This window comes from Malania oleifera, chromosome 5, assembly GCF_029873635.1.
Source record: "Malania oleifera isolate guangnan ecotype guangnan chromosome 5, ASM2987363v1, whole genome shotgun sequence".
Lineage (NCBI taxonomy): Eukaryota > Viridiplantae > Streptophyta > Magnoliopsida > Santalales > Ximeniaceae > Malania > Malania oleifera.
Genome location: NC_080421.1, coordinates 105,505,459 through 105,523,985, shown reverse-complemented (window position 1 = coordinate 105,523,985; position 18,527 = coordinate 105,505,459). Strand labels below are relative to the sequence as shown.

The following is an 18,527-nucleotide window of genomic DNA, read 5'->3' as shown; positions in this document are numbered from 1 at the left end:
GCAAGCGATAACTAGGAACCTCTTGTAATAATTCTCGTCTTCCCCTTTGGTCTTGTATTCAATATGTTCAATTAATGAAATATTCCTTAGTATATTTCTTATTCTACTCTTCCTTGTTCTATTCTTTCTTATTATCGATAGATGTCCCTACTCTAGCATGCGTTGTCGTTGCAGTAGGGAAGATGAGCATCCAATTCTTGCTACAACCAGACTAACTGCACACTAGCTCAAGCCTCAACGTCGAACCCACCATTTATTTCATAACAAAGTATTTATAGAAAAAAAAAAAATCAAAGCTGAATTGAAGCTTTATAATTAAAAAACTATATAAGTAAACAATTTTATGTTATTTTTAAAATCTACATTTTTCGTTTCATTCCCGCCACCATTCAGGAATGCCAAAAAAATGGGAACAAAACTGAAGATATGATTCCATTTATCATTCGCATACAGTGATTATATTTTGACAATGATTCCATTCCTTCTAAAATATCATTCTTGACTTGACAATGAATTGAAGGTAAGGCTTTAAAGTATTGTATAGACCAGAATATGAGACGATTATGAGAAAATACCGCTCCCTAAAAATTACAAATTATGCTAAAAATATCAGATTTATCATTGGATAAGTAATATATATATACATTTTTCCAGTTCTATCGAATTGAAATACTGCACAAAAGAATTGTTAGTCATCACAAAGTTAAGGTATGAAGGAGCCTGGGATCCCCAAAAATGCAAAAAATAACGTGGGGCTCAAAAATGCCCCCAACCCCAAAAATGCAGGGGCTACCTTCAAAAGCTCGCTGCCTGTGTACTGCTGCACTCGGGAGGTCAATTAAGCAAAAAAAAAATAAGAGATTACGAGAATGTGTGTTTAAGGACCAAGAGCACGAGCATGATGAGGCACATTATAACAAGCACTGTTGCACACATTACCATTCCTCCTCGCTTCTGCGCTCTCTCAGCCTGCAATCACAACACCCACCCACCCTCAAAAGAAGCCATTAACAGCAGCTACTACACACATGCATATGCATTTGCCACAGTGCATGCACGCGCTCAAGTGATAAATTACAAGAGAGGGGAGGGGACAGTGGATGAACCTTTTGGAGCTGTTTAAAGCCCTCTTCAACTGATGTGGCTGCGCTCTGAATGTTGTAGTCTACCCTGTCGACAATTGTGCCCTAATAGGAGAAATCAACTCAACTAGTCATACCGCAATGCTGAGAAAGCAGCTTGTGGACATAAGTGTAAGAACATGGCCTTCACCTGATCTATCACGAGGACCGAGAGGTCTTTCATGATTTGAGCAAGCTCATTTACTGATTCTACAACCTGCAATGAGATTTTATTCATTAGAAGAGGTGCAAAATGAGCAAACAAAATAGGGTCTGAGGAGCCCTCAAGTACCTGTCTGATCTCTCTCTCCCTTTCAGCAGTCAACTGCTGGCTCTTTTTCAGCTTGGCCATTTGATGTTCGCCAAAACCCTGAATTATTTTATTAAAAATTCATATTGAAGTGAAAACTACACACGGTCAGGCAAAAACAGCAAAAGCTGCTTCCACCGGATGACAGGATGTGTACGGGTTCCAAACCTAGCATACCAGAATATGGATAGCAATTTCAAAAAAGAAATCATCCGTCAAGAATCAAGAAGTTTCCCATTTAGTACAAAAGAATAGGCTGAGAACCCGCGCGCCACAATTTTATAAACCACAGTTCTATAAACAATAATTAAATAGTAACAGAGCAAAAATTATAGCAATTTGTATTTTTAGTTTAAACAAGTGGAGTTGTTAGTTTATTTGGAAAAGGAACACCTGGAAGTAAATTCAAATTAAATTTACCATTATTTACTTTTATATAGGTAATTTGGATAACTATATTACCTAGATGAGAAACAGCTGGAAGAAAATTCTGCTCAAATTGAAGATTGGTGGGGTGGGGGGAAGAGTTGGAGAAGCATACCACGTCACTGAATTCATCATCTTTTAATCTAGATCTACTTTCATTCAAATTCATCTCCAAGTCCACCCCGTCAGGCCCCTACATGAAACAAACAAAATATATATCAAAGAAGCAATTCCAGGCTAAATTTAGACATTAAAATCATAACAAATCATGTTGGTGTATGGGCAGTTAAACATATAAACTAATCACGAAATTAGGGAGAGGATTTGTGTAACATTGGAAAATCAAATGGAGCATACCTGATGTTTATCAATTGTTAATGGACCCATATACTACACATAAGTTACACAAATAATAATTATTTAATGCATAAAAGCAATAAATTTAAAATAAAACCTCTTTTTGCTGCTGCAAGCGTTTTAGGTATGCTGATTGTTTCCTTCGAAGCTCCATTGAAAGGTTTTGAAGGTCTGTAGCAAGGGAACGCTGTCCAAAAGAAAAGATCAAAAGTGAGACAATCCATGAAGGACACCTGCCGTTGAAAGAAGAAATGTGGGGTTGAAGGGGAGGGAAGTGTATGCATGTATATGGAAAATCAGTCAAAAAAGAGCCCCTTCATTGTCCCGAGCCTCCCACCACACATGCATACACAAAACTAAAGATAGAATTGATGATGTCATTGTTGCATGCAATGTATTAAAAATATGCTTTCCATAAATTAAAAATCACCAACTGATATAACAGGTAAGAATGCGAAAGGGCCACAAAAGAGGGGGGAAAAGGATAAATCAGCTTATGGTATTCAAGCAAGCATACACAGGAGAGCTTGCCAGCAATAAAGGAAGGTTTTACTACAAAGCATACACATCCGAATCAGATGAATTGAAATGGATATTCCTCTTTAGCTTTAGGGAGGTGGGCGGGAAATGGTAGCATAGATGGTTTTAAAATACTAATTAGGCCAAGATCTGAATTTTCCCTTCCTACGAGGGATAGATTGCTTCAACAAGTTGTCCTTTCCCCCACAAAAAGGGGAAGGGGTGGGAGGAGGAATAACTGACTTACCACAACCAAATAAAAAACATATACAGGTTTCTCCTTGACATTAATACTTCAACTGTAAAAAATAAAATACCAATAATTGAGGCTCCTGCCAAAACAGGAGGCCTTGTAGGGTCAGAGGTATGCAAGCAGGCAGCCTACCTTCAAAAAAGAGAGGCTGTTTTTGTGACTTGAACCCATGATGCTCAAGTCCCGTTGAAGCAAGTGAAACTTAACACTGTGCCACAGCCTACCCTTAAACGAACAAAATTTCTGATGCATCCAATAGTAACATACTACCAACTATGAGAATAGAAAACTGAGAACCACCACTAATGAGTCCATGACTAATGCTAAAATGTTATGCAGTGCTACATAATGCTTTGGACAACCCGATAACAACTGTCAGAATCATACCTGAACATTTTTCCTGAGATTTGAATCCTCAGAAGCTCCAGTTGCAGAGAGTTTCTGCAATCTCTTTTCCAACCTCTTCAATAAATCAGTAACCTCTCCTGTAATAGCCTCAATAACATGTTGATCTTCCTTACCATCTCCAAACGAAGGCATTAAAGCCTTAGCATGAGCCTTCACTAACTCTGCCATTTTTGTATGTGCATGTTGTATATTTGCAGCTATTTCTTCAGAAACATCAACCCAAACTGGTGGCAAACCCACTGTAAGTGTATCCCTACTGCAGCATGCAAATGGTATTTGACAATTAGGAATGTTAATTACAAATATCAAAACATGACTAGTTGCCTTTTAATTGTAGGGAAGCAGAGCACAATTCATGTTGCAGCACCAAAATGATTAAATGAAGCTGCTAAAGGGGCAATTCGGAAATTTCAAATCAGCATGTTAGATTTATATAATGCAATAGAGCCAAATGTGATAACTGAGCATGCATGCACATCCTGCAAAGATGAATCTCATTGCCCCTCTGTTCATTGCCCATGTATTAACAATTACCACTTAATTCCATGTCCCCACAATATCGGCTCCATCACAACAGCTGTGAATCCTATTGCTCTGGGATGACAAACAACATTACCAATGAATGCAAAGCAAATTGAAGTCAACTGTGCCATTAGAAAGGCAAAGCAGGACATATGTGATGAATGCTGAAGTTGAAGCAGATCATACATAAAAATTTCCTAGACAATGAAAATAAATCCTGCAACAACTTCATATGTAAGTCCCACTATTTTGGGGCAACGAAAGGGCATAAGAAAAAGTTGTGGACTTATGAAAAAAGTGACATAATAGGGATCTTAATGCCCTCAAATTACTTGATATGCATAAAAGTGATACAGGAAAATGTGATTGCTGTTATATAACCTGAATATTGCAGGTTACTTGCACAAGCAGGACCTGAAGGTGGGAAACTAGTGGGAAAAAGCACAGTTCACTCATGGATTTCTAGCTGAGGCCTCTCAAAAGGAACTAGGAAAACCAAATTATGGATGAAATGTTTACAAAATGGTCAATCATAAGAATGCCACAGGATGTATCAACAAATAACTTGCAGCACCATATAACAAGAAGGCTGTACTTAATTTCGTGATAAATCTAACCACGAACCCCCCAAATGTACACATGAATACACAAAATGAGATTCAAGTTGAAAAAACTGCTCTAAGAAAATGAAGTTTAGTGTCATTAGGACCATGAGAAAACAGAATAAGCAAAGCAAATTTTTTTTCCAAAGTCAACTTAAGTATTTACCTAGTTTGTGATTTTCCTCAAGTATGTTGACAAATCTGCAAGGAAGCTGGAGCACTAAATCATCTAATGCTTTTTTTTTTTCTTTGGGGGGCGGGGAGGATAAAAGATAATCAAGCAAACATGAAATGGAGACGTTTCTGAGATGCAGGCATCTCTGGTCAACTCCAAATTGGAAATCAACCAAAATGGTATGCCTAATTAGCTACATCATGGGCTTTAGAGACTCCAAGTCAAAAGGGATCAGAAATAGAAACAACCAGAAAACTGCTCCAAACCTCAAAATATCCTCCCTATGATGAAGGCTTACTGGCCAACAGGATTCAACGCGGACACCAAAAAAGGCCTCAATAACCCAAAAGCAAAATTTAAAAACTTAACACCAAGTTGAAATAGGCAATCAGAGTGTAGTTGATTTGGAAAAAGTGCAAGTGACCAATTTAAAACAACCCGCTTCCATGCCAAGCTCATTATTTCCAGTTACAAGCTCATGTGCCCAATACTAGGCTCATGCACATAGCAGACTAATGCCCAAAGTAAGCTAATGCCACACTGGCATAATGCCCATACTGGGCTAATGTCCATACCAGGCTCCTGCCTATACCTAGCTAAAGCATATGCCAGGCTCATGCCCATACCGGGTGATGTATGACAAGAAGCAAGACCTTGGGAAGATCCAAGTTGGGGACTACTTAAGAAGAATTGGTTTGATAATTGTTGGGGTTAAGTTAGTAGTTTATTATGTGTGCTTAGTATTAATTTGTATAGGATTATGTGTATTTGGGGCTTATTTGTAATATTTGTGTAAAATAGGGGTATATTTGTATGTAATGTAGTTTTAGGGGTTTATGTGTAATTTCATGTAAAGAGGCTTTCTTGTAAACAGTGTGTGAAAGCTATGTTGCAGTTAGATGTTGATAAAATTTGAATTGTTGATTGAACGTGAGTTCCCCCCTGGCATCTCCTCTCTCCTCTCTTCCCCTCCCTTCCTCTCTTCTATTTCTTCTAATCTCTCTTATGGCAGAACCTTGGTGCTGCCCCGCATCATTTGGTATCAGAGCCCAACTTCGATCTCCATTCTTCCATTTCAGTCCCCACATCATCCCCTTCTCTCTTCTCTTCTGCCCTGTTCTTCTTCCCCCTTTCTCTCCTAATTCTCTCAATTCTCTCTATTTCTGATTTCTTCTCTTCTTCTCCTCTCTTCTCTGTTTTGATCTCCTGTTCTGTCCCTAATCCTTTGCTGCCCAGAAGCCTTCTGCCCTCTTGCATCTTGTCATACATCACTGGGCAAATGCCATGCCGCTCATACACCAGGTTCATGCCATATCAAACTCATGTCCACACTAGATTTATGCCTACATACCGACTTCATGCCATACTGAGCTCATGCCCACATATAGGGCTCATGTCATACTATGCCAACAGAAATTTTGGCCAATCATTTAAGTGCACGGGCTTTTATTGGGTTCATGCTGGTTCTCCCATTCTAGGCTCCCTATCGAGGGAATTTTGATGGGGTCTTAGATGCCTCAAACTAACGAAAACTATATGTGGGATTATTGTCTTCACCGTGATTTTTTTTTTAATCCTATCTTGGCTCTCAGCCCATGGAATTTTTCCACAAGCTTTTCAAGTAGTAGAAGCTTTTTCTCAAGCAGTGATGTTTGAACTGCCTTTGATGAACCTCACGTTTTTTAATTTGGCCACTACCACGTCATTGCTCACGAAACAGGTGGATCTAATGGCTGCCATGCAGCACTCTTGCAAGAAGACCTCAGTCAAAGAAGGCAAGCAAATCTAATCAATGCTATGTCACACTTCAGCAACGAGTCCTTGCTCACGGAAGATAAGCGGATCTAATATTTGCCACATCACGCTCTAGAGAAGTGAATTCTAGTGATAATAGAATAGCTTCATTACTCTATAAGTACTAGAAAACATCGTAATCACATCTCAAAAAAGCAAATTGTTGAGCTTGGCATGTGATGGTGGCTGAGTTTAGACATTCACCCGCTGCTTCAATGATGAACCTATGGATCTTATCGATATGACATCACATTCTACACATTTGTACTGTCAGTTGAATACATTGTCCTAAGGCTCGAGATTCACCTAAAATAACAACAAAACCAAGCCTTAAGTCTCACTAGGTGGGGTCGGCTATATGAATCCTTTTCTGAACAATTTATGCGATCATGGACCATTTCTTTTGACAAATTTAAGACTATTAAATCCTTACTATCTCATTTCAAGTTATTTTAGGTCTACCCCTACCCCTTCTACTGTCCCCCACAATAACTCGCTCACTCTTCCTTACTGGCGCACTATGTGGCCTACGTTGCAAGTGCCCAAACCATCTGAGTCGTCCCTCCCTTATCTTATCTTCTATAAGAGCTACACCTAACTTACCACGAATATGCTCATTTTTTAATTTATCTTTCGATGTTATACCCTCATCCATCTAAGCATTCTCATCTCGACAACTTTTACTTTTTAGATATTTTGTTTCTTCGTCGCCCAACATTTTGATTCCTATAGCACAGCTGGTCTTATAGTCATCCTACAAAACTTCCCTTTTAATTTTAGGGGTATTCTATGATCACAAGGCACACTTGAAGCACTTCTACATTTTACCCAACTTGCTTTAACTCTATGCATTACATCATCTTCAGTTTCTCCTTCAACTTGCATAATAGATGCCAAAGTATTGTGTGAATGGCCGAATGATTTGGCCTTGAGTTCTGTATATTATATATAGACTTTACAAGAATGCTATACATGGAAAGTAAATAAGGTCTAGCATGATTCTAGCCCTATATATGTAAACTATAACTGTTAAGCCCTATACATGTAAACTAAATATATATGCTAACTGTACAAAATAATGAATTGAAAAATAAGGAAATAATTTGTGATCATATGAAAGGACTCTGAGAGATGAGTCTTGACCTGAGCAAGTAAAGCAAAATCGGAACCAATAATCACAATATCATCAACATAAACCAAAAGAACAACAATACCCATGTCTGATTTCCGAAGAAACAATGAAATGTCATACTTGCTCTGCTTGAATGAAAATTATAATAAAGTGGTGCAGAATTTATCAAACCAAACCCTCGAAGCTTGTTTGAGACCATAAAGAGAGCGACGAAGCTTACACACATATGAAGTCGAAGAGGGAAACAAACCATAGGATGGCTTCAGATAAAAACACTCTTTAAAATCCCCATGAAGAAAAGCATTCTTGACATCCATTTGATGTAGTGGCCAATCACTGGAAGCAGCAATAGCCAAAATCGTACAAACAGTAGCCATCTTAGCCATAGGAGCAAAGGTCTCTTCATAATTGACACCATATTCTTGATTATTCCCAAGTGCAACAATGCAAGCTTTGTAACAATCCAGACTTCCATCAGTTCGGACCTTGACTGAGTAAACCCACTTACAACCCAAAGGAACAATGTTAGGAGGACAAGGCTCAATGTCCCAAGTGTGATTGGCCTCTAGAGTGACAATTTCTTCCTACATAGCTTGTCACCAACGATCATGCTTGGCAGCGTGTGAATAGGATGTGGGAATATCTAAATTGGACAATGCAGCAGTAAGAGCTGAAACACAATTGCCAGAACTTGAAGAGGGAAACCCATACCTATCTGGGGGTACAGACACTCGAGAAGAGCGACATACCAAAGGCTATGGAGGAGTTGCAACTGACTAAATCTAGAGTGTGGTAGGATCAAATATCAGATAAGCTACCGGAAGAGACTACGGGTGGGAGCGTCGTGTATACACAATACCTGGTTTAAAACGAGAACTGACTTGATGAGGATCTGAGAACTACTCCTCAAGAGAGGGGAGAATCACAGTAGAAGAGGAGAGTACAGAGGACATATGAAAGAAATGTTTGATGTTCAAAGAAAATAATATTCCTAGAAATGCGTGTACGATGTAATGTAGGATCATAGCAAACAAATCCATTTTGACACACATTATATCCCAAGAATGCACATTGAACAGATTGAGCAGATAATTTATATCGCTCATGAGGAGGTAAATGAACAAAACATACACAACCAAAGGTACGGAGGTTACCGTAACTAGGTTGCTTAGCAAATAATCAGAAATAGGGAAACTCCATGAGTAGGGCTTGAGTAGGTAAACAATTAATCAAGTAGCAGTTTTCAGAGCCTCAACCCAGAACAAGGATGGAACAGAGGATTCCAGCAAGAGAGTACGTACCACATCTAGGAGATGACAGATTTTCCGTTTAACTACTCCATTCTGTTGGGGAGTAGCAGGAAATGAACGTTGATGAATAATACCTTTAGAAGCCAAAAATGCCTGAAACTCAGTAGATACATTCACCACCAGAATTTGTGCGTAATGTCTTAATAGAAGCAGAAAATTGATTGTCAACATACACTAAAATCTCAGTGAAAGTATGAAAAACCTCAAATTTAGAGCGAAGAAAGTAGACCCAAGTAAATCTGCTATGATCATCAATGAAAGTCACATAGTATTTAAATTTTTCATGTGAACTAACCGGGGAAGGTCCCCAAACATCACTATAGATAAGATCAAAGCACTGAGAAGCTTTACTAGCATGCAAAGGGAAGGGAAGAGTTTTGCTTTTACCAAGTTTGCAAGAGGCACACTCAAGAGATAAATAAGAACGTTATTTATTACCAAGTAAACTAGAGTTCAATACCATGAGATAAGATCTGAGTATTGGGATGGCCTAAATGACGATGCCACACCATACTAAAATCTAAAACATTATTACAAGCAAAAGACTTAATAGAAGAAACTGGAGAACGTGTTGGAACAGGAAAAAGTAGTGGAAACAATCGCCACACTTTCGGTCCCTTCGTGATTGGCTCCCCCGTTACCTGGTCTTGCACAACACAACCATTACCAGAAAAATTAATAGCACAATTGTTATCAACTAATTGACTAACAGAAATACGATTCGTGGAAAGTTGAGGAGCAAGAAACACATCAGTGAACTTAGAAGAGGCATCTTCGACAGCACCTATTGGCAAAGAATTGCCCTTGGCAATCTGAATAGCAGATTGACCAGAGTAGGGCCGAACATGACACAGGGTAGTAGGATTATTCGTCATGTGATTAGAGGCACCCAAATCCACATACCAGAGTTTAGTAGAATTGTTACCTTGAAGCCCCATTGCTGATAATGCCGAAATTAGCATTTGTTGCACCATTTCAGGTGTACAGTAATTAGCTGTAGGAGGTGCAGGAACAAAGGAGTCACCTGAAGAAGAGCCACGGGCCACAAAAGTCATTGTGGGGAGTAAACTAACAGAAGTTTGTAATGCCTAGGCCTGATGATTCTGCGGGCGGAGACGACATTCTTTGATAATGTGACCTTTTTCTTGCAATAAGAGCAGAATTTCTTGGAACAATTAGCAACGATATGCCTAAATTCTTTGCAACAAAAACACTGCAAGGTGCTAGAATGCACAGGCCGTCCTCTTCGCTAAGCAGCATAAGCCACATGGACAGACCTTGAACTACCATGAGATTGTGCCAGAGTAACTTGACTACTAAGCCGTTGTTCTTCACGAAGCAACTCACCAAAACAAACATCAAGAGAAGGAACAGGAGAGCGATTCAGCAGAGACGAGTGAATAGGTTCATACTCGGAGCAGAGTTTCATAAGAAACTGATCAAGACAACTAGTCTCGTGAAGACGTTGAATAATGGGTGGGAAGTGAGGCAACGGGAACATTCGTAGTAACCAGATCAAAATATTCCTTCCAAAGAGTCAAAAATCCCAAATAATAGTCTTGGATGGAACGATTGCCATGTTGAAACATGGCAATCGCATGCTTTAATTGAAAACAACGAGCACCATTATCTTGATGATATTTTAAATAAGTCCACATGGATTGAGCAGTGCGATAAGGTCGCAAGTTGGAGACAATATGTGGCTCAACCGAGCCAAGAAACCAAGGCATAATTTGAGCATCAAGCACAGCTTATGAAGGACAAGCCGCTGACTCCTTGGATTTATCAAGATTGGGTGCACAATCCGTGCCATCAATATGACCCCAAAGATCTTTTCTCTTCAAGAAAAGTTCAAATTGAAAAGCCCACGTAGAATAATTGTTGCCGTAAACTTGGCACAAACAGTTGCAAAATCCATGCTAAATAAAGGAGGAAATCGAGAAGCCCAAAAAAAACATACTATGCTCAAAGAAAAAGACCACCAGAAAATCTAGAAGCCCAAAAAATAAACAACGCAGGTATAAAGAAAACCAAGAACAACCTGCCTGCACTAAAAATTAAATCTTGAACCAAAAAATACTGTTGTGCCGAGAATCACAAGGACAAAGAAGCACCAGAAACAGCAACAAAGAGAACCAAGACCAACCTTCCTGCATTTAAATAAAATAAATCTTGAACCAAGAAACCTGCTGTGCCGAGAATCACAAGGACAGAAACCTGTTGTGCCGAGAAAGAGAAGTACCACAAAACAGCAACAGAAAGCTATTGCCTGCACTAAAATAAATGGCAAACCAAAAAACCTACTGTGCCAACAGCCACTCAGCCTCAAAAGTACCGAAAGAACAGAGAACAAAAAAATTCCAGAAGTGAAAAAAAACCACAACAGCCACGAAACCGAGAAGACAAAAAAAAAATTGAAGGGGAAAAAAAACCTTAGCAATCGGTTGGCTCTGATACCATGTCAAAGTATTGTGTGAATGGCCAAATGATTTGGCCTCAAGTTTTGTATATTATATATAGACATTACAAGAATGTTATACATGGAAAGTAAATAAGGTCTAGCATGATTCTAGCCCTATACATGTAAACTATAATCTGCCAAGCCCTATACATGTAAACTAAATATATAAGCTGACTATACAAAATAATGAATTGAAAAATAAGGAAATAATTTTTGGGCTGATGTAAGGAAAGAAATATTTTCCTTTGCTGTTTGCTGCTCCATTGACAATAGATCCAAGGTATCGAAATCAACGAGCGCTATTTACTTCTTCATCATCAAGTTTAACTTCGTCTCCAATATTCCTCCTATCATTACTGAAATTACATTTCATATATTTTCTCTTATTTCTACTTATCCTAAAGTCTCTAGACTCCAATGCTTCTCTCCATAATTCTAACTTAGCCTCTACTCCACCATAGTTTCATCAATCAGTACAATATCATTTGCAAATAACATACACTATGGAACCTCATTATGAATGCACTTTGTCAGTTGGTCCATCACTAAAGCAAAAGGATAAGGGCTCAAAGCAGAATCTTGATGTACACCTGTGATGATCGGAAATTCTCCAGTTTCTCCACCTATAGTCCTTACACTAGCCATTACTCCATCGTACTTTTTCTTAACGATATCAGTATACCTACTACATACACGTTTTTTTTTCTAAATCCAACTATAGAACTTCCCTAGGTCTACATACACGTTTTTTTTCCTAAAACTCACTATAGAACTTCCCTAAGTACCCTATCATATGCTTTCTCTAAGTCAATAAATACCATATGCAAGTCCCTCTTCTTTTCCATAAACTTTTCCATTAATCTTCTTAAAAGATATATAGCTTTTGTGGTAGATCTCCCAAGCATAAAACCAAAATTGATTTTCTGAGACCTTCGTTTCTAACCTTAATCTTTGTTCAACTACCCTTTCCCACAGTTTCATTGTATCACTCATAAATTTAATTCCACGATAGTTATTATAATTTTGAATATCTCCTTTATTATTGTGTACAAGTATTAAAATATTTTTCCTCCATTCATCTAGCATTTTCTTAGTTTTTATAGTTGTGTCAAATAAATCAGTTAACCATATAATTCTATTATCGCCTAAGCATTTCCAAACTTTAATTGGGACAAAATAGAATTTGCCTTCAAGAAACTAAGTGGACATAGCAAGTATTCATTGCAATAAAATCACATGACATAGCGAGGTCTAATATCATCTCCCCAGACTCATATTTGTCTCCATATCCATATCCTCCATGTATCCTCTCATAACCTTTATTGTCTCTTCCAACGTGTCCATTCAGATTTCCTCTTATGAATATTTTTTCAGTCCCTAGTATGTCTTGTATAATATTATCCATATCTTCCCAAAATTCTCTCTTAAGATTTTTTGCTAAGCTTACTTGAGGAGCATAAGTAATAATGATATTTATTATCTCTTGCCCTAATACCATCTTGATTTTTATAATTCTTTCCTCTACTCTGTTTACATCAACAACGCTATCTTTTAAGTTTTTGTTTACAATAATTCCTACTCCATTCTTATGTTTTTCTTTTCCAATGTACCAAAGTTTAAATTTTGATTTATCAATTTCTCTAGCTTTCTTCCCCACCCACTTAGTTTCTTGAAAGCAAATTATGTTAATTTTTCTTTTAATCATTGTGTCCACAATTTCCATACTTTTACCCTATAAGTGTCCCTATATTCCAAATTGCTAACCTAATCCTAATTTCCTAAAATAGTTTCTTTACCTGCCTACATCCATAATGATGTAGGAACCTTCGCATAATTGACAACATACTCGGTCGCCAACACGGTGCATCACTTCGGGGAGACGACCTAGCCCACCCTCACCCACTTTTCGCTACACCCGAGGTACAAGTGCAACGCATCGCTCATAGGGGATGCCCCAACAAATATTCGGTAGGATTCATATCATAGTGATCTGACAAATTTTACGATGGCCATCAGCTACCCAACGCAACCCTCCTTGTAACGACCCGGCCCTTTACACGGACTCAGGTGTCACTCACATACATCAAATACCTATACCTGTTCAAGATATGGAAACAACCCGCCCTAAACAGGGACATACGGGTGTAAAACATACATAATCATGATGTAAATGTCGCGGAAAAACATAAACATCCATTGGGATTACTACTAGCCTTATACCAGAGTTCACTAATACATCCATAATTTACATACATTCGGACTTAGAGTAATCGTCATATTACAACCCTCCCAAAAAAGGACTTTCATCAAGTTTAGTACAAAAATTTAGATGCTTACGTAAGCTAACCAAAATAACCTCCCTAGTCCTTTTATCTACTAGGACCGACGCACGGATGGACCTGAAAACAAAGGTTGTAAGATAGGGTGAGACACCTCTCAGTAAGGAAGAAGGAGTTACAACAGTGTGTGACTGCATACATGCATATTTTCATTCAACATCTGGAATATAAATCAAATATTTTCAATACAGTAATGCATCAGGTATATCATTATTCATATTACAAAATTCCCACATCTGTCTTTCGACCATTTAATGATTTATCAGATGACCAACAGCAAAATATCCCTATAACCAGTTTTACCCCGTGGCTCGGGTTGTGCACTGGTACTCGTCCAATGCCCTGTTCGTGCAGACACTGCCGAGTACCTACATACGATCCGACTGCCTCCATTGGCCCAATATCAGCCAATGGTTTCACCCTGCTAGCCGACCATCTTGGTACCCACATCGTTTAGTACGTGTGGTTGCACGTGTACATCTAGCTACGATATCGTGCCGTATCATATAACAGTAGTTTATTTCAACTCTGCAAAGAAAGTATTTTTCAACCCTCCCGGGACTCTCAAGCTGTGGTTCCATGTATCATAAATTCAATTTATACAAATATGATAAGATTTTATTTCCCATAATCTATATCAATAGTATAGAAATAATTCCAGCGGGTTCAAACCGGCGTCTTTCCACTCAGTTTACCCCTCTTTGTTTACTGATGCGGCTCGGTGTATCACCAGCCTCTGTTTATCACATTGTCAGTATAACAAATTGGAATTTCATTCCCATATTCTATATCAGTAGTATAGAAAATACATTCATTTCCATTTCAACATATATCACACAAGTTTAATACAAAAACCCGCTAAATGATAGAAATTCAATATACATAGTTTAACTAAATAAATAAAGGAATCGAGCCTCTCCTACTATAGTATAAATACAAATAAAGATGTTTGTAAAATTTGGAGATCATAGGTCGAAATCCTCGTTTTTACCAAAAATCGTAAAATCGTCAAACCGGCATTTCTACTCGGTAGAATTTCACAAATAAGCATTTAAATCATACATAATAACATAAACTAGTTTTTTAGCGGTTTAGTTTTCCAAAATAGCTGTTGTAATCAAGTTCCCCTTACCTTATATTCGAAATAAACTTCGTACGAAAACGGTCCAAAACGACAACTCGAGATCCTGAAAACCTAAAACCACAGAACATAACCTTACTATGTTTTCTACTGCTATCCAAATATCTAATCAAAATTAGGATCAGATTCCTACCTCGATTCTTGGGAAAACCCGAAACTCTCCGAAACGACGATCCGATCCACTAAAAGTGTAGAGTTTCCTCTTCTGATCCACGCAGTACCCTCCGTTTTTGGAAACGGATGATGAACGGCGAAGGATCTTAGAGAGAGAGAGAGAAAAAATGAGAGAGAGAGAGAGAGAGAGAATGAAAGAGAATAAGAGAATTTATAGAATAAATCCTTGAGAGAGGGAGAGAGAGAGAGAGAGAGAGAGAGAATGAGAGAATGAGAGAGGATAAGAGAATTTATAGAATAAATCTTTACTTAGCCCTTAAGTAATCTAAATAAATATCTCCTCCAAGATATTTATATATAAATATCTCAAAATATCTTCTCCAAAATATCTTTTTTTTTTTTTTTTTTTTGGTGTCGGGTTACTACACTCCTCCTTTACTTGGGCTTGGGACCGACTACGTGGAAAAAAAAATTAGGACATTAAGTGCATCACAAGCGGAGTTTCAAGATTCACCTTATTGCCCTAATTAAACTCATTCCATCTTCAAAAAAGAAGGGCTTCACGCCTTAGAGAGATTAGCATTAGGGAATGAAGATGACATACATAGAATGCAAGCTCCTATCTATGGAAGTGAGGAGATTTCTTTTAACAAAGAGGTGCCTCGCGCTTAGTCCCTTGCAGATTAGTCCCTTATTAGGTTTTTGCACATTAATCAGACTAGGTCTTCACGGAAGGGAAGTGGACCTAATCAACAAGTAAACTTCACTTGTAAGGGCATGCAAATATTATTGTTGCCACCTCACACTTCGACAAGGGGTCCTTGTTTTCATGTAGGTAGGCAAATTGCCACATTATACTTTGACAAGAAGTCTCTAGCCATTGACGCAAAGACATTAATTTTAACATTGATTTTTCATTTTTAGGAATTGGATCACAGCAAATGTCGTACTTTTTAGGAAGGAATCATTCTCACAAACTACACCAAAGTGCTAATACAAAATTTGGCCCGATCCTTGCACCAATAACCATCTAGCATTCATTCGCCACACCAGCAACCACGGAATTGAAGAAAAACTTGACAGACCTCCGATGGCTTCGAGGACCTTGACCAAAGTCAATGTCAAGGATAGTATATAATTGGTATCACTTGTATTACAAAGAGGTAATTCCTAAATAATTATGTGGAGGGTACACCTCCATAATGAGGAAGTCACAACTTACGCATTCATAATGGCTTGCACTTATCATAAATAGCTTTAGGAGTGCCTTGGGTCCCTAACCACTTGCCCAGTCAATAGCTATTTCCCCTTTGTTAGAACAGTTTGGCACCATCTATTAGAATGATTCACTTTTAAGAAGTGCGACATATGCTCTAATCCACCTCCTAGAAAGAAATAAATGTTAAAATTAATGTCTTCGCGTGTAGAGATTCCTTGTCAAATACAACGGAATAACAATCAGATTCACTTGCCCTTCCTAGCTGGATTGTGATGTGACAACAATAATATATGTTTGCCCTCGAGGCCACCTTGGAAAAGTGTGGCATAGCAATAATCAAATCTGCTTATCCTCCTCCGTTAGCAGGGATACCTTATGAGAACGTGACAAAGTAATGATAAGATCCATGAATTGTGAGGTTCATCCTTCGCTTCTCGAATGTTATTGCCAAAGCAAAGGATGATTATCTAACATCAACACCCACGATGTATCAAATTCAACAATTTGCATTCTAGAGACAAGATTACCACCCTATAGAGTAATCAAGCTATTTTGTTATTCGTTGGAATACACTATGCTAAAGTTTGACTTAGCAAAGATTAGATCCACTAGCCCTCCGTGAGTGAGGATTCCTTGCCAAAGTGTGTCACAACTTGATCAGATCTGTCAACCTTCCATAAGTGAGGTCTCCTTGCTAGAGTATAGCATGGCAATAATCAGATCCACTTGTCCCCCACAAGCAGGGACTCTTTCTGGAGTGTGACGTGGCAGCGACCAAATTTGAGAATGTGAAGTTCATTAGTGGCAGCTCAAAACATCACTACTAGTTACAGAAAAAACCCAACCGCTTGAAAAGCTTGGGCAAAAATTCCATTGGTAAAAAGCCTAGACAAGGACAAAAGAACAAAAATCACCATAAGGGCAATGATCCCACATGTGTACAATTCTAATTAACTAAGGCATCTAAGCACTCTCAAAATTCCAATGGACAACGAGCCTAGAATGGGAAAACATGCATGCACCTGGTAAAAGCCCCAACCACTTAAAAGATCAAAGAAACTTTCTATGGGCATGAGCCTAGTATGGCTATTAGCCCTGTGTGGGCATTAGCCTAATGTGGGCATGAGTTCCCAATGGCGTGAGCCAAATATGGGCACAAGACCTGCATATGGGCATGAGCCAATATGGTATGAACTCAATATGGGCATAAGCCTAGTATGGCATAAGCCGGAAACAGGCATGAGCCTAGTATTGCATGAACTCAATATGGGCAGGAACCAGGTATGGACATTAGCTCTACATAGGCACAGCCCAATATAAGTATTAGTTGGATTTAGGAACAAGCATTGTATGGGCATAAGCATGATGTGGGCATTAGCTTGATAAGGGCATAAGCCTAGTATTGGGCATATGCACGTGGAATGGGAAATGATGAGCATGATATGAGCATGAGCCCAGTATGGGCATTAGCTTTATGTGTACATGAGCTCAGAATGGGCACAAGCCCAGTGTGGGCATAAACCCGGTAAGGCATACACCTGATATAACATGTGCCCAATATAGGCATGAGCTCAATGTGAGCATAAGCCAAGTATGGGCATGAGCCTAGTTTGGGCATAAACTAAAAATGTACGAAAAATCAAGAAAACTACTCCCAAGACCTAATATCCCTTTCAGTGCAAGACTAGGAAGTTACTAATACAACAACAACAAGCCTTAATTCCTACTTGGTGGGATCGGCTACATGAATCATTTTCCGTCAATTCGCCCGATCGAGAGTGTTTTCCTTTATTAGATTAAGAGCTATTAAATCCTTCCTCACTACCTCATTCCAAGTTATTTTAGGCCTACCCCTATCCCTTTTCATGTCAAAAACAATAACTAACTCACTCCTCCTCACAAGTGTTCTACTAACGTGCGTTTAAAATGCCCAAACCATCTAAGCTACCCCTCCCTTATCTTATCTTCAACCGGTCTCAAGCCTAAGTTATTACATATATCCTCGCTCCTTATTTTATCTTTTAATTTTATACCACTCATTCACCTTAACATTCACATTTTAGCTACTTTTTGTACATGTTTCTTACTTGCCCAACATTCGAAACCATAAAGCATAGCCAACCTTATAGCCATCTTATAAAACTTTTCTTTTAATTTTCATGATATTTTACAATCACATAACACACCTAACGCACTCCTCCATTTTACCCAACCTATTTTAATTTTATGCACTACATCTTCTTCAATTTTCGCTTCTGCTTGCATAATAGATCCAAGATATCTAGATCTATTAGTGCTATGAATTTTTTGATTATCAAGTTTAA

The 18,527-nt window shown here is 38.4% G+C and overlaps 1 protein-coding gene across 1 annotated transcript in view; it reads right to left on the bottom strand.

The window, feature by feature from the left end:
• Positions 1 to 598: 598 nt before the first annotated feature.
• Positions 599 to 18,527, bottom strand: part of LOC131155291 (syntaxin-43-like) — a 29,529-nt gene continuing 11,600 nt past the window's right edge. Inside the window, exons 2-8 of the mRNA XM_058108325.1 lie at positions 3,374 to 3,650; positions 2,312 to 2,401; positions 1,973 to 2,050; positions 1,414 to 1,491; positions 1,273 to 1,338; positions 1,107 to 1,187; positions 599 to 969 (exon numbers count right to left, since the gene is read on the bottom strand). Coding sequence (XP_057964308.1) covers positions 862 to 969; positions 1,107 to 1,187; positions 1,273 to 1,338; positions 1,414 to 1,491; positions 1,973 to 2,050; positions 2,312 to 2,401; positions 3,374 to 3,650 — 778 coding nt within the window. The 3' untranslated portion in view covers positions 599 to 861. The remainder of the gene's footprint in view (positions 970 to 1,106; positions 1,188 to 1,272; positions 1,339 to 1,413; positions 1,492 to 1,972; positions 2,051 to 2,311; positions 2,402 to 3,373; positions 3,651 to 18,527) is intronic.